Source organism: Platalea leucorodia, assembly GCF_965183815.1.
Source record: "Platalea leucorodia genome assembly, contig: HAP1_HAP1_SCAFFOLD_444, whole genome shotgun sequence".
Taxonomy (NCBI): Eukaryota; Metazoa; Chordata; class Aves; order Pelecaniformes; family Threskiornithidae; genus Platalea; species Platalea leucorodia.
The window spans coordinates 18,201-37,518 of record NW_028121145.1 but is presented as its reverse complement, the minus strand read 5'-3'; the positions used below and the strand labels follow the sequence as shown (position 1 = coordinate 37,518).

Below are 19,318 nucleotides of genomic sequence, written 5' to 3'. Positions count from 1 at the left end.
CAGGTGAGCATCATCATCTCTGTTGGTCCAGCTGGTGGCTTTGCAAAGAAATTGCTCCAACACCCTCCAGAAACCTATTGGTCTGTTTTCACAGTGCTGTGTTCCCCCTCCAATGAATGTCAGGGTCATTAAAGTCCCCTCAAAGAGCCCCATGTCACTGATCTGGAGGCTTCCATGGGTTGCTTAAGTAAGAGCTTGTCCACCTCCTCCCCTTGATCACCAGTTCTTTATCTCCCATCACGATGTCACCCTAACTGGCCTCTCCTCCAAGCCTCACCCACAAGGGCTCACCCAGCCTGTTGACTTTCCCAGCAAGGAGCTCCTTTGCACAGAAAGTATTCCTCTTCTGATGCTCCCATCCTGTGCCTCGTGAAGAGCCTTTATCCATCCATTGCAGCACGCCTGCTGTGGGAGGTGTCCCACTGTGCCTCACAAGTCACAGCTTGTGACAGACGACGGGGCTCCAAGTTCTCCTGGCTGTTCCCAGTCAGAGGAGAGTGTTGCACATCTGGGCTGCAGCCCCCGAGTTGTGGCTCCAGGCCAACCTCAGCCTTGTCATGGTGAACAGGGACACCAAGCACCCAAGAGCCCATGTGCGCAAAAGCTTTGCTGCATGACAGAGACATGCTGGAGCGGATCGCAGACGGCATTGTAGAAAGACATGAGGTGCCCCAAAAGAGAGCAATGCCTGCTGCCCCCAAGGTCCGAGAGAAACAGGGCTGGGCTGGGCAGCCCTGGCAGGAGAGGGCATGGTTGTCTGTGGTGTCTCTGCAGCCCTGGAGGGCCTTTGGTGGAGAGAGGCACTGATCTCCTGGAAGGACAAGGTGCTGCTGAAAGCGTCCTTGGGTGTGGGCATCCTGTGATCTAGGCCCACTCGAAATTCACTGGGCTCTTTGAAGACTGTATCGTCAAGAGGGTGAGTAAAGGATGGGGCAGAGGAGAACTAGAAGAAGCTGAGAACATAGGCCCACAAGTGGAGAGCCCAGTGCAATGTGCTTCTTATTCGTGCAGTGCCTTGCATCTGCTGGATAGAGATGGGACAGGGCTGGCCTCACTGCAGGGGTGGCAATCAGTCACTTGCACATAAGCACCGAAGGAATCTGAGATGGTGCCTGGGGTGTCTGTCACGCACCCGCTCGGAGGGGACATGGCTTTCCTGTGGGTCCTGTCCTGTCCCTGCCAGCCACACGCAGTTTTGGTGGAGAGCCTTGGCGTCTCACAGAGCCCTACAGGCCTGTGTTTGGCCATTCAATGAGCAGCTGCCCTGAATTAGGTTAGGCTCCATGGGGCTGTGTGAGACAACTCTTGTTACAGGCAATGGACAGCTAGTCAATACAGCTAAAGGAGTGGAGAAAGAGAAAGACTTCCCTCTCCCTCTGGCACAGAACTCCATTTGGTCAGCTGGACACCTCTCTAGGTGGCCCTGAACAGCGTGAGTAGGGACAGGGGGTGATGTCCTAAATGTGGGCCTCTGCCGTCATTTCAGCTGGCATCCTCACCAGGCTGCAGGATGATGTCCCCAGATGTTTCCCAATCTCTCAGTACTGCTCCATTATCGTGGACTACATCTGGCACCTCAGATGTCACCAGGTGTTTGTGTGTGAACTCCTGGTCTCCATCTCCAACAGTGACCATGGGACCACAGAAAAGGAGTGCAGGTGCCTATTTTTAGCAGACACCATGACTGAAGCAAGAGGAATCTCACCTCCTGGGGGTTTGTGGCAGGCATGGGAGGGAGCTGAGGTCCCTTCCAGTCCCAGGGCTACAAATCCAGGAGGCGATGCCTCCATTGCCTCAGCTGATTGCCTTCACTCAGCATGGGTAAAGGAGATGCCTCCCTGCCAGTGCCCAGGTGTCCTGTCTGATGATGGGCCAAGGAAGGGGGATTCTCAGACCTATCTGTGACTCTGAGACAAGAAAGGGCACCGCTGCAAAGAAACTTCTCTGCGGAGGTGAGACAGGCAACATGGGTGATTCCTTCAGTCTCTTCCCAAGGAGGTTCCTGGAGAGCCCCAGGGACACCTGGAGGGAGCGCCGAGTGGGGTGGGGGGCAGAGCAAGTGACGTCTTGGGCAGGTCCTCTCCTCCAGGGCTGAGACGGGCTCCTGGGATGGAGGGAGCTCATGGGAAGCAGGCAGCAGTGCAGAGAGACAGCTTGGCAGAGGAGTTGCTCCTCTGCCAAGCGCAGCAGGGCTCTGGGGAAAGGAGTAGGGCAGAGCGAGATTAAAGGCAGCCTGGAGTGGGAGGAGAGAGGAGAGCTGCAAGGGAAGGAATCTTTCCAGCCCTTGACATGGTAAGTCTCTTGGTGCAGGGCAATGCAGCTGCCATTCCTGGAAGGGTCTCCTGAATTATCTGTCATAGCCTGCAGCCTAAGGGATCTGTCAGGAGGCCTCCCAGCCCAAGGGCTCATGGTAGACAAGGGGGAAGGGGTGAAGGCAGGGTGTGCATCCAGAGCTGCCCAGGGCATTTCAGAGGGGACTTTTACAGAGAAAGACCATGGCAGGGGATCCCTTAAAGGTAAAGAGCTCTCATGAGTCTATGCTTTCAGTTTCCTGCTGTTTCAGAAAAAAGGGAAAAGGCGCTGCTGTGTTTGGAGAGGCAGACTGAGAGTCCTGAGCGGCTACACTGAGAGATCAGTAGGTCTGGTGGGAGCCAAGTCAACTGCTTCCATCCCCTCCTCTACTTCCAGAGAGCACCAGCATCACCTTTGTTGTCCTCATCAGGGTTTGTCTGACCTGCTCCTCACTGCCTGCAAAAGGGGAGTACCTCTAGAGAGTGCCTGGAACTGGGAGGTTTCTTCAGGTCAGAGCTGAGCAGACAGGAGTTGGTGATGGGGTCTGTGATCCCTGACAGGGAAAACTTGGAGGGAGAAAACAGTTCCCACCAGGGAGAGCTCCAGGCTGCAAACACATGGGCAGAGTGTTGTAGGAAACTCCAACCAGCAATGTCATGGGAGGGAGACTTTGGGAAGCTCCCTGTCATCCCCTCCAGTGCAGACACCTTCCTCTGAGCAAGACCCCTGCTCTCGTCTCCCACCCAGCAGAGCCGCTGCCCTCAAGGCTGTGTGGTCCAGGGCAGGAGGTGCCTCCTCTGCAGCCAGAGCTCTGGCACAGCAGAGGGGCATCTCCCCTGACACGGGGCCGCTTCCCTCTGCAGGGCAAAGGGGCTGAGAGCGACTGCCCTGGGCTCTTGCTAACCGGGAAGTGCTGTGTCCTGCTGGGTGAGGAGAAGGCTTTCCTGAGTGCCCGGCTGCCTCTCCTCTCCTTGCTTCCCCTAGGAGGAGAGTCACAGAGCTTTTCTTTGTTTCTCCACCTGCTTGTGCTGCTCTTCTTCCTGCTCTTGGGCTCCCTGGCAGTAACGGTGGTGGTGTGGGGCAAGGGGTGGGGGTGGGGAGTGCCTGCTCTGGCCCTGACCTGGAGGGCGCTGCCCTGGAGGTGTTTCCCTGGGACCAAGGTGCCCAAGCCCTCTCTTAGTTTTCCTGGCTTGAGACACTGCTTCCCTTAGCAGACATCACCTTCAGACACCTGATCATGCTGGACAGGGAGTGCTGCGGGGCTGTGAGCATCACTCCAGAAGGGCACAGCTCTCCTGTAGGACCTTGGTGATGTCTGAGAGCGCTTGATCTGCCCATGCCAATCAGCATCCTTGTCCTCTCCTCTCCATCATACTCTGCAGAGCTGTGCTGGAAAGGAGAGGTGTTTTGAAATCTGCACCTTGAACAGGACCCCTCTGCTCCCAGGACAGTCCATTTTTTTTTTGGAACAACCTCTGTGTGCAGTCCTCCTGCAGCTGGGAGCGGTGCAAGCACAGAGCAGCTGGGCACCAGGCTGATGGACAGAGCAGCCCTCCTGGATGGCAGCACTGACGCAGGTTTACTCTGCGAGCAATGGGACAATGGCGGAATTTTACCCTTTCCAAGAACATTTCCCAAGTGGGATGGGGGTGTCTGAATATTAAACCACAGCGTAACGAGACACATTTGCTGCACCTCATCTCCCACCTTCCTCTGGGGAAGAAAGCATCCTGCGGAGCTTTCACCCTCCGCTCTAGTGCAGCACAGGGAACTCCCCCCCAGGAACCCTCCCTCCAAACACACTGGGCTGTTGCTGCCTCCATGGGTCATTGCTGTAAAGCAGGGCTGACCCTCCAGGAGCCCCTGGGGAGAGGGCACGGCTCTGCACAGCACACTCAGCCAGCACAAAGCAGAGCTGAAGCCTCGGAGCTGCGTAACAGTCCCCCAGGAGAAAGAAGCTGCCTTAGGTATTTCACAATGAAGGAATCAAATTTTGCTCAGACAACCTTCTCTGAATTTTTCTCGTTTGTCTCCTTTGGCAGCTTCCATGCCCAGAGACAGCAGATGTCCAATGGCAGCTCCATGAACGAGTTCCTCCTCCTGGCATTCACAGACAGGCGGGAGCTGCAGCTCTTGCACTTCTGGCTCTTCCTGGGCATCTACCTGGCTGCCCTCCTGGGCAACGGCCTCATCATCACTGCTGTAGCCTGCAACCACCACCTCCACACCCCCATGTACTTCTTCCTCCTCAACCTCTCTGTTCTTGACCTGGGCTGCATCTCCACCACTGTCCCCAAAGCCATGGCCAATTCCCTCTGGGACACCAGGGCAATCTCCTACGCAGGATGTGCTGCTCAGCTCTTTCTGTTTGTCTTTTTGATGTCAGCAGAGTATTGCCTTCTCACCATCATGGCCTATGACCGCTACGTTGCCATCTGCAAACCCCTGCACTACAGGACCCTCCTGGGCAGCAGAGCTTGTGTCCACATGGCAGCAGCTGCCTGGGGCAGTGCTTTTCTCCATGCTGTGCTGCACACGGCCTATACATTTTCACTCCCCCTCTGCCAAGGCAATGCTGTGGGCCAGTTCTTTTGTGAAATCCCCCAGATCCTCAAGCTCTCCTCCTGAGATGCCTACCTCAGGGAAGTTGGTCTTCTTATGGTTAGTCTCTTAGTAACATTCAGCTGTTTTGTTTTCACTGTGCTGTCCTATGTGCAGATATTCAGGGCCGTGCTGAGGATCCCCTCTGAGCAGGGACGGCACAAAGCCTTTTCCACGTGCCTCCCTCACCTGGCCGTGGTCTCCCTTTTAGTCAGGACTGCCATATTTACTTACCTGAAGCCCCCCTCCATCTCCTCCCCATCCCTGGACTTCGTAACAGCAGTGCTGTACTTGGTGGTGCCTCCTGCAGTGAACCCCCTCATCTACAGCATGAGGAACCAGGCGCTGAAGGATGCAGTGTGGAAACTGATAACTGGATGTTTTTCTGGAGTAATAAACTGCCCATCATATTCTGCATAACACTTATAACTCATTACAAGCCCAGCCTGTCTTCTGTATTTTTTGTTGGTGGTGGTGGGTTTTTACTTGGGATAAAGTTGTTGTCCCCTTTATACTTGATTTTCTGCTTTTCTTTTCTGACTCAGTGGTAGTTTAAATGAGGAGCCATGCTCTCTGTGTGTTTAAACAAAATAAAGGGCACTTCAGTGACTATCTTTTTACCTGAGATCCTTCCTGAAAGGCCTTTTTGGAGCTGCAGGGACGGTTCCTTTATGCATGGGTGGAGGGGAAAAGAGTCCCAGCATGGCAGCACTGCCAGGGAGCACCAGCGCTTGGTCTTCCAGGGCTGTTCTCTTGCCACTTCCACACTCTCTTTCTGATCCCTTGTGTTGGTGTCAGCACTGAGTGCTCTGGCAGCTTGGTCACAGTCTTGCTGCATGGTTGTCCTTTGACCGCAGGCAGGGACAGGCAATGGGCACTTCCATGACAGAGCTGGCCTCCATAACAGCGCTTCTATAAAGAAAGGTGATCTCCTCAGGGCAGTGCCTGGAGGCTTACATCTTCTTCCAAGGCTTACATCTTCTTCCAAAGCTGCTGTCAAGAACAAGCTCAAGATAGTACCCTGGTGAGGAAAACACCAGTGAACATCCAAAATCTGTGAGTGTGCAGGGCTGGGGCACACAGCAGTGTCCTCGCACAGCCAGGCCTCCAGGGACGGACTGGAAGGGCCAGCAGAGCAGGGTCTGGTCTGTGACCTTGTTTGCCTGACACCCTGGGCAAGGTGCCCCAGGGCAATGGCCACAGACCAACCCCTTGCAACCACCATTCCCAGCACTGGCCTCTCACTCCAGGTCGGAGAGGTTCTTTGCGCCTCCATGGAAGGTCACCGAATGACTAGGTCAGAAGTCCATGTTTGCATTGTACAGAGGAGATGTAAGCATGCACATCACGTACGTGAGGTGAGATGGTCCTGAGTGAGCACAAATGCAATCAGCTATTCCTTGGGGTTCCATGGAGGCCTGTGGGACAGACAGCGCCTCCAGGTCACTTCTTGATGGGAGCAACGTCCCATGGGAAGCTGCCTGAAGGCAGCACTGGGATGTGCTTCCTTGAACTGCGCTCCCTGTGTCCATTCCTCATGCTGAGGGGCATCTCAGGTGAGTGCAGAGCAGGGCGATACACGGCAGGTCTGCGGTGTCTCCCAGCCTCTCGCAGTGGCAACAGGAGGCCAGAGAGGCATTATGCCTGCTGCAGTGCCCTGCCTCCACATGTGCAAGGGAAGGACTCGTGCCTCTGAGCACCCTTGTGTGTAGCAGGAGTGCATGAGGCCAGCTCAGATAGGGGCACCTCACAGGGCCCTGCCCTTTCTGTCTGTGACTCCAGGTACAAACCCCCCTGGTCCAGGGAGATTCATCTCACCCGCCTCGGACAGGCTCATTGCAAATGCTCCTGTCTGCTCACGTCACCCTTTCTGGATTGTGCCCTCAAAGGTGTCAGAGCCATCAGAGAGGTTTTGTGGTCTTTGGAAAAGGCAGACATCAAACCTTTCTTCCAGAAGTGCAAGAAGGAGGACTGGGAGAATTACAGGCTGGTCAACATCACCTCAGTCCCTGGGAAGGGGATGGGCCAAATACTGCTGCAGCCATTTCCAGGTACTTGTAGGACAAGGAAGGGATTGCCGAACCTGTATGGGTAGGGGAAAGAAGGGGATGTTTTGTATGTGGGCCTTAGGAAGGGTTTTGACATGGTTTCCCAGAGCCTCTTTATGGCCACATTGGTGATACCTGGACTGAAGAAGTGGGTGATGTAGTGGGTGGGGAGCTGGCTGGTGGATCCAGCCCAAATGTCAGCAGTGGTAAAGTCCTCCTGGTGGCCACTTCCTAGTGGCATCCCTCAGTGCAAGCACTGAGGCCAACACTCTGGAGTGTCTTCATTAACTGCCTGGATAATGTGCCGGAGTGCCTTTTCAGCTCCTTTGTGGATGATGCCAAAGTGGGCAGAGCTCTTGAGTGACCTCATCTTGTTCACCATGCCTTGAGCAGGACAGGCGGACAAGGTGATGTTCAGGGGTCTCTTCCAAGCTGAGTTATTCCAGGATTCAACGAGTCTTTTCCTTGGAGAGCTTTTTGAAGACAGAAGTGACAGAGGAAGCAGGTAAAAACAGAGACAGATACTAGATAAAACTGATGAAACAAGCTTACGTTTATCTGTTCAAATACTGAGCCACAAGGAGGGTTAATGCTGGGTACAGTACCATGCGGTCAAATGTGTCTCAGGAACTCATAATCCAGTAGGAAGCCAATGGCTGTGAAGGGGGCTGTGAGGTCACTTCTGCCTCTGGAGGTGAGAGGCCAACAGCAGGAATGTGTCTGGGAAAGGCACTGTGAGGTCACTTCTTCCTGAAACAGCCGATAGGTCAGCCCTTGACTCATGGCTGGGACATGTGCTTCTAAACTCACCTCTGCCGGTGTCTGTGACGAACCAGCAGAAGGCACCTGGTTGGCACATTGGCTGGGAGACCCCCTCTGCCGAAGGACCTAGGCTCAGTGCAGGAAGGGGGCTTGTATTTTGGCTGTCCTGTCTCTTCTGCCTGAGTACAGGATGGGACAGCAGGCATGCAGCTCAGTCATGTCTACCTTAGAAGGTAAAAGGCTAGCAGCCATGGAAGATCATGGTGAAGCTACTTCTGTCTGGTCAGGTGAAAGGCCACAAGAAGGCTGATGGGTTGGGGTGCCTGCCTGAAAGGTTGTTTCCCGGATAGTGGAGCTTTTCTTGGAGGTAGGAAGGAGCAGGAGAGAGAAACACTGCCACACCGTGCAGCTTGAATGGTGGAGATTGGACATGAGGAGGAAGAAATGTCACTCAGAGGGTAGTGCTGTGGTAGATGAAGTCCTCCAGAAGGAGTATGAGGTCAGTCCATCTCCTTGTGTTTGAAGGAACAGAGTGTGAGGGTGGACAGCCGTCAGTGAATGTATGGAAATGGCAGGGTGAGAGCAAGGTGAGGAAGCGAGATGGGTGTCTGCAGCCTGCAGGGCAAAAGAAGCAGCTGTGGGACAGCGTAGGACAAGCTGTGGTGGAGATGGCAAAGAACACTGGAAAGGATGGAAGTGGCCCAGAGAACCCAAGGCTGTTCCCTTTAACTATGGCAATCGTCCCTGCCACCAAGGCCTGTGAGGAGACATGTTGTCCTAAGGCAGTGGGGGGGGCCTCATTGCCTCCTTGCACACCCCCAGTAAGGCTGGGAGCTGTCATAGCCTTGTCCTGCACTCAGCATCACCCCCCCACACACACATCCCACTGCCCCAGGAAGAGCCCTGAGCAATGCGTGAGGGACAGGACCTGCCTTCCCCGGGGCTGGGGGTCAGAGCTTGGCCTCTCTGCTTCATAAAACAAAGCCAGGGTTTCCTCAGCAGCTGAGCTGCCTGCACATTGCCTTTGCCTGCCTGCAATCATGGCCTCCAAGTCTCTGCTCTAACGAGTCCCTGGGGAGGCTTTGCCAGTAATGGCCCTCAGTGGGGCGTATGAATACTTCAAGGTGCTTTGGGTTTTGCTTTTGATGCTGACTCTTGGAGAGGTTTGTGCAATCTCCTCTCAGTGCCTGAAGCTGAAGGACTCACCACAAATCCTCCATGGGGCTCCTTGAAAGAAAGCAAGCCCTAACGAGCCATGTCTCTTCCTGTAATTTTCATCAAGTCTTCAAGAGGTGTACAGATAATTGGAGCTGTTTCCTAGTGTAGTTATGGGGAAAGATTTCAAAGAGCTTCTAATAAACATAAGGCTTTATTTTCAAGGGTGTAGTTTATTATTGTTCAGTTTAGAGAAGAGGTTAAAGCAGCATTCCCCAATAGATATCGATGCAGGGTGTCTCCTCAGGAGGTCTGGACTGGTAGGAGAAGCTGTCCCTTGAGCTCTGACAACCTCCCACCTCACCTCCCCAACCCCACCATTTCTCTCCTTGCCCACCTGGGACTTTTCCTTACAGCAGACTTCTCCACTGATCTCTGCAGCTGGATGGTTCAGCTCCTTTGCACCATCTCCCCCCTGCTCTCCTTAGAGACCTGGCTGCACACAGGCACAGAAGGGTTTCTCCTATTTGCAAGCAAAGGAAAAGTCAAGCATGGTCCAGTTCCACAAAGAAAACAGACTCTGCCAGCATATGCTAAGTCCAAGCTGCCTCTAATGAGGTTGCCTTTCTACAGGGGATAATGGGAGAACTATTTCAGGTAGGGAGATCCAAAGAAGAGAGATATAAACATAATTAAAGAGTTGGCTAAGGAGACAATTAGACTGCTGAAAGACAGGCAAACTTTTAAGTCCCTGATGTCAAAGCAGCAACTAGATGGGTGAGATGATTCTGAATGAACCAAGAGTAAGGGCAGGAGAAAACGGGAGAATAAGGGAAAGGGCCTTTGTCTTGGCAGTCTGCATCTGAAAGGATGACGTTAGAAATGGTTCTTCTTTCAAGAGAGGTGAAAACATATGAAAGAGAGAAATTAAATTACTATAAATCGTTCTAATTTCTTTAATAATTCAAATTTAAATTTAATTTAAATATAAATTCAATACACAGTTGTCGTGGTTTAACCCCAGCCAGCAACTAACCACCAAACAGCCACTCGCTCACTCCCCCCCGGTGGGATGGGGGAGAGAATCGGAAGAGTAAAAGTGAGAAAACTCATGGATTGAGATGAAGACAGTTTAATAGGTAAAGCAAAAGCCACACACACAAGCAAAGCAAAGCAAAGCAAGGAATTCATTCACTACTTCCCAGCGGCAGGCAGGTGTTCAGCCATCCCCAGGAAAGCAGGGCTCCATCACGCGTAACGGTTACTTGGGAAGACAAACGCCATCACTCCGAACGTCCCCCCCTTCCTTCTTCTTCCCCCAGCTTATATACTGAGCATGGTGTCATATGGTATGGAATAGCCCTTTGGCCAGTCTGGGTCAGCTGTCCTAGCTATGCTCCCTCCCAGCTTCTTATGCACCTGGCAGAGCACAAGAAGCTAAAAAGTCCTTGACTAGTGTAAACTCTGCTCAGCAAGAACCAAAACATCAGTGTGTTATCAACATTATTCTCATCCTAAATCCAAAACACAGCACTCTACCAGCTACTAAGAAGAAAATTAACTCTATCCCAGCTGAAACCAGGACAACAGTATAACAGGCAGAATAGCGGTAATGAATTTACACTGGAAGATTGATATTTCATTGGAATATCTCTTCTGAAAGGTCACGGGATTGGTAGAGGTGTCTTGGGAGTGAGGATAAGCCAATGTTGCACCCATCTTTGAAAGAGGCCAAAAGTGCAACCCCAGGAACCCCAGGCTGTAGAAGCTCACTTGAGGGAGGAGTGAGCTTTCCCATGAGTGCTCTTGGGGGACATTGCTGGGCACCTCAAAGAGCAGAAGGTGTACAAATGCAGTCAGCATGGATTAGCCAAGGGTAAATCCTGCCTCACCAACCTGATGGCCTTCCTGATGAAGTAACTGCTTTTGTGCACGAGGGGAGAACAGTGGATGTCCTTTACCTCAGCTTCAGCAAGACTTTTGGCATGGTCTCCCTCGATACCCTGTACCCACGTTAGGCCATTACAGTCTGGATGGGTCGACAAACAGATGGGTGAAACACCAGTTGGAGGATAAGGCTGAGAGAGCAGTGGAGAAGGGTTCATACCCTACCGGGAGGCCAGTGGGCCATACTGGGGCATTGTGGGGCAGCACAGGGGCCTCTCCTGAGCCCTGTGCAGTTTAACACCTGTATCCATGACCCGGAGGAGGCAACTGTCACCACGTTTGTGGATGGCACTAAATTGGGAGGACCATTCCTGTGCCCTAGGGATGCCATTCAGGGCAAACCTGACAGGCAGAAGGACTGTCCAGTCCAGAACATCATGAGACAGAAGAAGGACAAAGGCCAGGCCCTGTGCCTGGGAGAGCCTAACAGCCTGCAGTTGCAGGGCCTGGGGACTGCCTGGCTGGGGAGCAGCTCTGCAGAAAAGGCCCTGGTGGTGGGGGGAGACAGAAAGCAAAACATTACCCAGCAGTGCGACCTGGTAGCCAAGGCAGCCAGCAGGGTCCTGGAGTCTCACCAAAAGAGCGAGGGCAGTGATTGTCTCCCCCTGCTCATCGCTCCTTAGACCACCTGTACACAACCGCGTCCATTTTTGGGCCCCCACTGGGGAAGGGGAGGAGGGAGGGAGCGCCTGTGGGGCTGCTGGGCTCTTGGCCAGAGATCACCTGCACAGCAAGGGAGGTGTTGGTAACTGGCAGGGAGTTGAGTGGAGAGTCATCGAGCTGCTCAGAGGCTGGAGCACTTGCCTGGGAGGAGAAAGTGGAGGAAAGGGCCTTGTTCAATGTGCAGAAGGGAAGGTCTTGAGAAATTAATAGTGACCTGCCAGCCCTCAAGTGGAGGCTTACAGGAAAGTGAAACCGGTCTTGTAATGGTATTGCTTGGCAGGAGAATAATAGGCAATAGTCAAATGTTGTAATGAGGAAGTTTCCGGCCAGAGATAAGGCAACGAGATATCTGCAGAGCATGGGGTGCTCGAGGCTGTAAACAGAATGTAAACAAATCCTCTGACTTGGGATTTCAATCAACTGAAATTCTCAATATTTGTCATGACCAGGCCATGAGCAGCTGACCTAGGTGGAGCTGTCTGAGAACGGGCTTGCCTGAGAGACCAGCTGTGGCAAGAGCTGTGGGATTTTGCGTGTAATGGCTATCAGTAGGAAAATGGTCCCCTTTTGATTTATAATGGGAGTAGAGTTGGGTATGACTGAGCTCCGAGGAGGATGGGGGTGACCATGCAGCAAAGGTCCTTCCTCCGGGCTGGATAGTTGTGCCCAGAGATGGCAATGGCCGGTGGGTGGGACTGGTCTGGGACAATTTTCCAGGGGCAACTTCCCTGGGGTGTTCAGGGCACATGGCACAGACCAGGCCCGTCTCTTCTGCACCTTGGATGCCTTGCTTCCTTCACCATGACACCTGGCTCTGCACTGTGAGCACTGGCTGCCCCTACCCTGCACACTCACACACCTTAGCTCTACACCGGTGTTTTTCTCTCCCGGGCTCTTTCCAGCCCAGCCCAGACCCTCCCCACCCCTCCCCACCTCCCCTGCCCTCTCCCCAGCCCAGCCCAGCCCAGCAGAGCAGCCCAGCCTGGGCTGGCTCCATGGCACTGCCCAGTGCAGGCTGCTGCAGAGCTCTGGGCACTCACCCCACAGCCCCAGCCCCTCTGAAGGCCACAGCAGCTGCTGGGGGGCAGACAGCGGGGCTCAGGCTCCCCATCAGCCCCAGGGCTGGTGCTGGCCCCAAGGCCATGAGGAAACAGAGGCTAGTTGCTCTCTGGCTCTCCTCAATTCATCTTGTAGGTGAACCCCAGCCCTGACTGAATTTTCCCCCTCCTCTGCTGCCACCAGCCCCACTCCCCAGGACAGCACCAGAGTCCTGGCCCTGGGGGTCCTCAGGCAGCTCCTGCAGCTCTCCACTCTCCCTTCCCTGTGCCTGCCGACTCCCCACTGACTCCCATGGTGCTGCAGGTATCCTTTTTCATAGGTACCACAATTTAGCGCTTTACTTTTGGGGGACTTCATCTTTGAGGGTGTTTCACCTTCTGAGTCTGAATTCATTCCAACCCCAGGGCACGTGGGGAGTCCCCATCCTCTCCTCTCCTGACTTCTCCGAAGTATTTTCTAGACAGTCTGGTACATGCCATCAGTCCTGTCATACAAGAAGCAACCTGAGGAAAAAATGGGGAGCTGATGGACCCTCTCCCCTGCCCTTGGAAACCAAGAAGAGAGACTTTAAAACCAGAGCTTTTGATTCAGTGGAACCGAGTGTTACCCTGAGCTTAACCCCAAAACCACCGAGATCAAAAGGAGAACAGAATCTTTAAAGACCAATTCCTTGGACATTTTCTTGGAAGCAACTTTGAAGGAAGAGCCCAGCCTTCAGGCACTGCATCCAGGAGATCCCCTTTTATTGAAGAGCTGCTATCTGACAGGCCACATGTGACACAGTGTTGTCAGGCACAACAGCATCAAACCTCCACAGAAGGAGTATAAACCCACCAAATTACCCCTAATAGCATTATCACAAGAGACAAAAACAGAATTGTGGCCTAAGATAAACTCTGGGAAACATGCAGAGGAGGAGAGGCAGGTTATTGTCAGTGAAACAGCACCCATTGGATCAGCTTCCATGAGGCATCCTTGAGGTCCTGGTTCCTCATGCTGTAGATGAGGGGGTTCACTGCTGGAGGCACCACCGAGTATAGAACTGCCACCCCCAGATCCAGGGATGGGGAGGAGATGGAGGGGGGCTTCAGGTAGGCAAACGTGCCAGTGCTGATAAACAGGGAGACCACGGCCAGGTGAGGGAGGCACGTGGAAAAGGCTTTGTGGCGTCCCTGCTCAGAGGGGATCCTCAGCACAGCCCTGAAGATCTGCACATAGGATACCACAAGGAAAACAAAACATCCCAAAAAAAGAAAACCACTACCCACAAGAAGCGCAATCTCCCTGAGGTAGGAGTGTGAGCAGGAGAGCTTGAGGATGTGGGGGATTTCACAGAAGAACTGGTCCACAGCATTGCCTTGGCAGAGGGGCAGTGAAAATGTATTGGCAGTGTGCAGGAGAGCACTGAGAAATCCACTGCCCCAGACAGCTGCTGCCATGTGGACACAAGCTCTGCTGCCCAGGAGGGTCCCGTAGTGCAGGGGTTTGCAGATGGCCACATAGCGGTCATAGGCCATGATGGTGAGAAGATACAATTCTGCTGACATCAAAAAGACAAACAGAAAGAGCTGGGCAGCACATCCTGCATAGGAAATGGCCCTGGTGTCCCAGAGGGAATTGGCCATGGCTTTGGGGACAGTGGTGGAGACGGATCCCAGGTCAAGAACAGAGAGGTTGAGGAGGAAGAAGTACATGGGGGTGTGGAGGCGGTGGTCGCAGGCTACGGAGGTGATGATGAGGCCATTGCCCAGGAGGGCAGCCAGGTAGATATGTAAATATGCAGTAGATTTGTTCCAAAACTGAAATAAAGCCTCTGGCCTACTGAGGTTGGGGTGGCCGGACCTAACCACTTGTTAAGTAAAAATATATAAGAGTTGAATCATCTGCAGGCTGTGAGCGTGCCGCTTGCCTCACAGGGCTACAGGTAACGTGGCAGAAGGGCAGGGGGGAGTTCTGGTTAAAAAGGCTACATCGGGCTCTGGTCTCCATCTGTTCCACCGCTCCTGCATAGGTCGGCATTCTGCCTACAGCGATGTCTCACTGACCGTTTCTCCCTTTTTTTTGCTCCCCAATGGATATGAATTGGACCCAGAAAAGCTTCAGCTTTGCCTGGAAGTTCAGTTTGCCCTTTTACTTTGCGTCTGCTGTGGATGGCACCAATGCAGTGAAGGTAAAACGTAGCTATTTGGCTCAGCATCCATGAGACCCCTCTACCGTCCAAGGACACAGAGACTGCGGGAGGCACAGAGAGCAGAAAACGGGCCAGTACATCTCTTTGGCTACTTGGGAGCTCTTGGGAGCTCCAGGTAGTTGCAGAGGGTTTTATTTTTCTCGGGGTGTGGGAACAGTTTCCGTATGCTACAGGAGCCAGTGACCCTTTCTCTGGGTGACAAGCGTCTTCCTTCTCAGCTCTTCAGTGATGCTATCAAACCGGCAGTTGCTTACAAACAGAATTCAGGAGGTTTCACGGACGAGGTCACGCGAGAAGTGGAGGTAAGAAAGGCTCCGCTCACAGCTCTCCTCCTCAGCGATCAGCAGCTCTGCTCTTTTTTTCCCTTCAGGGAAAGCAGAGCCTGTGGCAAAAGGTGAAACTTTGCAGGCGTGGAAGGTTTCGCCTTCTGCTGGTGATGCCATGGGGTTTGTGTGCTGCTCGTCTCTCGGTTGGAAGGGGGGAGGTGGTGACCCTCTGAAGAGCTCACGCTGCCCTTGACCGAATTTGAAAGACCCACAGCAGAGCGGAGCTGGTGCAGCTCGCTGCGGTTCTCCTCCTCTCTCTGGGTGAACCCCTTCCGCGGGGCTTGGCTTTGCGTCTTGAAGGCATCGTACCCGTGTTTCCCTTCTGCCCTGCTTTGGGGACATCTCTCTATCGGCAGACGTCCCCGCAGCCTGACCCTGGCTTTCGCCACTGCTCTCAGGAAGCCGAACCCATCTCCCCAGCATGCCAAACTTGCGCTCAGGACACGAGTGCTTTTTGGGAACTCACATCTTGCGGTTGTGGAACCCCAGCCACTGACGTAGCATGTTGTCAGCTCTGACACTCTCTGCGAGGCGTCGGGCACGCAGGCGAGCTGTACTTAGGAGCTGCGCTGGAGAGGCTGGTCCGATTCCAGCAAGGCGATGTTGTTCCTCTCCGAGATATTTCTATAGTGTTGGTGAACCAGGAGCCGCTTAATATGGCGCACGTGGGCCTCAGGGCCCAGCTGGGTGGCCCCCATCACCACGTGGTGATGTGCCTGGAAGGCAGATGGAGAGAGGGGTCAGAGATGCCCGGTGCCTATTACCCAGGGATCCTCTGTCCCCCACGACGCGTCACATGCCATGGCGAGCAGCCATGGGCCGGAGCCCACAGGTCCCTCTGCAACCAGAAACTCCTTACTGTCCTGCTCGACGGCTTGCTGCTGTTGAGGCTGAAGGTTGGGCCTCTTCCCTCCCCACACAGCGTTGCATGGACAGCAGGGCCAGGGAGCCCCGTGGGGCGTGCGTCTGTCTGTCTGCCCCTGTTTCTGCTAGATGAGTTGTGCCAGCAGCCTAGGTGCTGGCAGGGAACTGAGGCTCCCACATGGGGTTCAAAAAGCTGTGGCGTGGCCACGGGGGACAAGCAGGGACCCTCCAGTGAACCCCATAATCGTTGCCCCAGCTCCCTCCCAGAGCCTCGGGCCACCTACCCACAGCTGTCCCATGTGCCTTGCGCAGGCCAGCATGTGGCCAGCAGGACGAGGAGGGGGAGCAAATTCATGGCTGCCATCGGCACGTGGCAATGGAGGGCTTGTCGCCACCGGTGCAGCAGCCAACGTAGCGCCCGCAGTAGTCACATTGCCTGCAGTGGCCTCGGCCCCGGGGCTGATGTCACGGAGTCGCTGGGCACGGTGGCCTCTTGGGGTGGGGCAACGTGGCAGGTTTCCAAGCAGGAGGGGAGGCAGAAGCTGGGATCGGACACCCCCGACAGCCCCCCGCTGAGTGCTCCGCTTGCGGGATGAGGTGCGATGGATGTGCTCGACCCCTTGACCAGGCTGGCGGTGGTTTGGTGCAGGCTCCAGAAGACGTTAAGGCCTGAGCCGTAGCCGGGCTGTGAACTCCTCATGTTTCAATCCGTTCTCTGAAACCCCACCAAGGAGCAGAGCGACACCGTGAGCATCCATGCACACGGGCTTGGAACACCGACCATGCGGTTGACACATGGCTTTTCCAAGACTCATTTATCAAGGGACAAAGAAAGTTGTGGGTACAAGGAGCCTCCTGCAGACCTTTTCCATTGCCTGTAATTTGACTACAAGCCAACCATTTTATCCTATAAATACGGCAGCCTCAGTGAGCCGCCTTCGAGCTCTCCCTGCTCGGCAGCGTGGCGGCACGGCGGTGATCTCCCCTGGAGCTGGGACACCTCTCAAGGTCGCTCCTCGAGGCAGAGAGACTCTTTACCAATGACAGATCTTTGGTGAGTGACCGATATCACGCCTAACCTTGTAGTGTGGTAACTTTGATTTTGTCTTGGTGTCTTTGATTGCATGCTGAATTGATGCTAATGAAACGTTACATAAACTTTGCATGTACAATCCCTTAGACATAAACCATTCTCCAAGTCTGAGACTAAGACTGGACCTAGCCACACTTAAGCTCCTTCAGGAGTTTAGAAAGCAAGGGGGTCTACTCTGAACCTCGTCACTCAACGGGAGGGTCTTCCTCACTCTTTGCAACTCCGGTCTCTCTGTGAATCACTCGAACTCGAGCGTAACTCAGTTTTCTTTTCTATGATTCTTCCATGCAGTCATTAATAGAGGGAACCTTGCCATCGAACTCTAAGTCCACTTTCACAGCGTCATATAAAAACCACTTTTGCTCTCCGCTTTTGGAGAGGGACTTTTTACAAGGGCACGTACTGACAGGACAAGGGGTGATGGCTTTAAAGCGAAAGAGGGGAGATTTAGATTAGATCTAAGGAAGAAATGCTGTACGATGAGGGCGGTGAGGCACAGGTTGCCCGGAGAAGCTGTGGGTGCCCCATCCGTGGAAGTGTCCAAGGCCAGGTTGGATGGGGCTTTGAGCAACCTGGGCTGGTGGAAGGTGTCCATGCCTGTGGCAAAGGGTTGGAACCAGATCATCTTTAAGGTCCCTTCCAACCCAACCCATTCTTGGATTCGATGATAATACCTTGGTCAGTGTTTCCTTAAGCGTTCTAAATCACCCGTTCGTCATGCTCTGTGCCACTGAACTATTTTCTCCTCTCTTCATTTAAAACCTAGATCTCATCGAATGCTTCCTGGCTGTCGAGTCCTGGGCCAGTAAAGCCCTGTGGCAAGTCGGCACTCTTCCAGTTGGCCGAGGTTACACCCATTAGCATCACGATGGGAAGACGTGTGTATCTTTTCCCCCCCAAAAAATATGAATTGTGTAAGGGTTACTCTAGTATCAAATTTAGAGTTTCTAGAAGCATAAATTAGTAAATAATGGAAGAATAAGAGAATCAGGCGGTGGCGATGGCCCCGGGGACCTAGCTTTTCTTTATACACTGGTTCACGTGCAGTTTCTTGAAGACCGCACGGAAAAAGTTATGCTTCTTTTAGAAAAATAAGCCTTATAATAAAAACAATGCTCAGCGAAGACAAGAGACAACGGCATTCTTCTTCCGGAGGAGCTGGATAGCAGGGTTCAAAAAGTAAAGCTTTGGTTATAAGGCCTGGAAGGGGGATTGCTGAATCGGGGAGCAAGACTAAGAGAAGTAGACTTGGAGATCATCAGGAATCTCTGGGAAGAGTTGGGAGTTGAAGTCGTGCATGGAGTTCTAAACTTGGCAGTGGCCAGCAGTAATCAAAAATACCAGGTCAGGTTTCCCAACAGTCCTAGAAATTCTTCATGAGTCTTAAATACGCCTTTTAGAGGTCTCCCCTTTCATATGGATGAATCACTCAAAACCCTCTGAGGCTCGGTATGCGAATATTATTCTTTTTGATGACGGAAAGATGAAGACACACGCTGCATTCCAGGTAAAGAAGAGTGGATGCTCGCACTTTACTCGTACACTTTTTTTGCCCTTTTTTTTTAAATCATTTCCTATTTCAGTGAGGAAAATGGTTCTCTGGATCCCACCTAGTAGCATCCAGCCATATATTCTTGCTGGTTAACCCCTCTGAGGGGAAAAAAAGACTGGAAGCGCTGAAATAAAAGTCTTTCATGCCTCATTCCGTGGACAGTGAAGCTGCAATCTGACTTTGCAGGAACCTCTACGAGCAGAAGACAACCTGCCTTACCCTACAGGCAGTCCCAGGCAGTTTGTGGGTGTGTGCTGGATGTCAGCAGTGCCTCTGCAAGGGTGATGACACCCAGCTGGGATCAGCGATCCATAAGGGCATTCGACTCCTGCAGCCCCGGGAAAGCAGAAAGGCCGGTAACGCTTCAGGACACCAGAAGCTTCCGAGGTGTCCTCTTGCAGGACGGCTGCTGCATTGCCATGGCCCTGCAGGCACAGCCCCGCGCGTGCATGGAGGAGGAAGGACGCAAGCGCAAGAAATTGCAGCAGAAGGCGAGGGCAAAAATAGCATCCCTGAAGGCTTGGAAAGAAGAGCGAGAGCAACGGCAGGCCCAGGCGGTGAAAAACACTTAGGAAGATGGCGTTCCTCTGCTGCCGGGGAGCCAAGGTGGGAAGGTCCCTAAGCCCTAGGAGCGTGGGGGCTGACTGTCCTGTGTGGGGCCGTACCAGCTCGAGGCGCCTTCCCCGCTGCCCAGTGGCATCTCCTGCGCTCACCCCTCTCTGTGCAGGGCTCCTGCGGTCGCGGCACTGCAGAGCGGTGGGGAGA

At 53.5% G+C, this 19,318-nt stretch overlaps 1 protein-coding gene across 1 annotated transcript; it reads right to left on the bottom strand.

The window, feature by feature from the left end:
* Positions 1–13,459: 13,459 nt before the first annotated feature.
* On the bottom strand, positions 13,460–14,221 carry LOC309604190 (olfactory receptor 14C36-like; the record flags this gene model as incomplete). Its single annotated transcript, XM_082339122.1, has 1 exon — positions 13,460–14,221. One exon carries the CDS (start codon positions 14,219–14,221, stop codon positions 13,460–13,462), a length of 762 nt encoding a protein of 253 aa, XP_082195248.1.
* Positions 14,222–19,318: the final 5,097 nt, after the last annotated feature.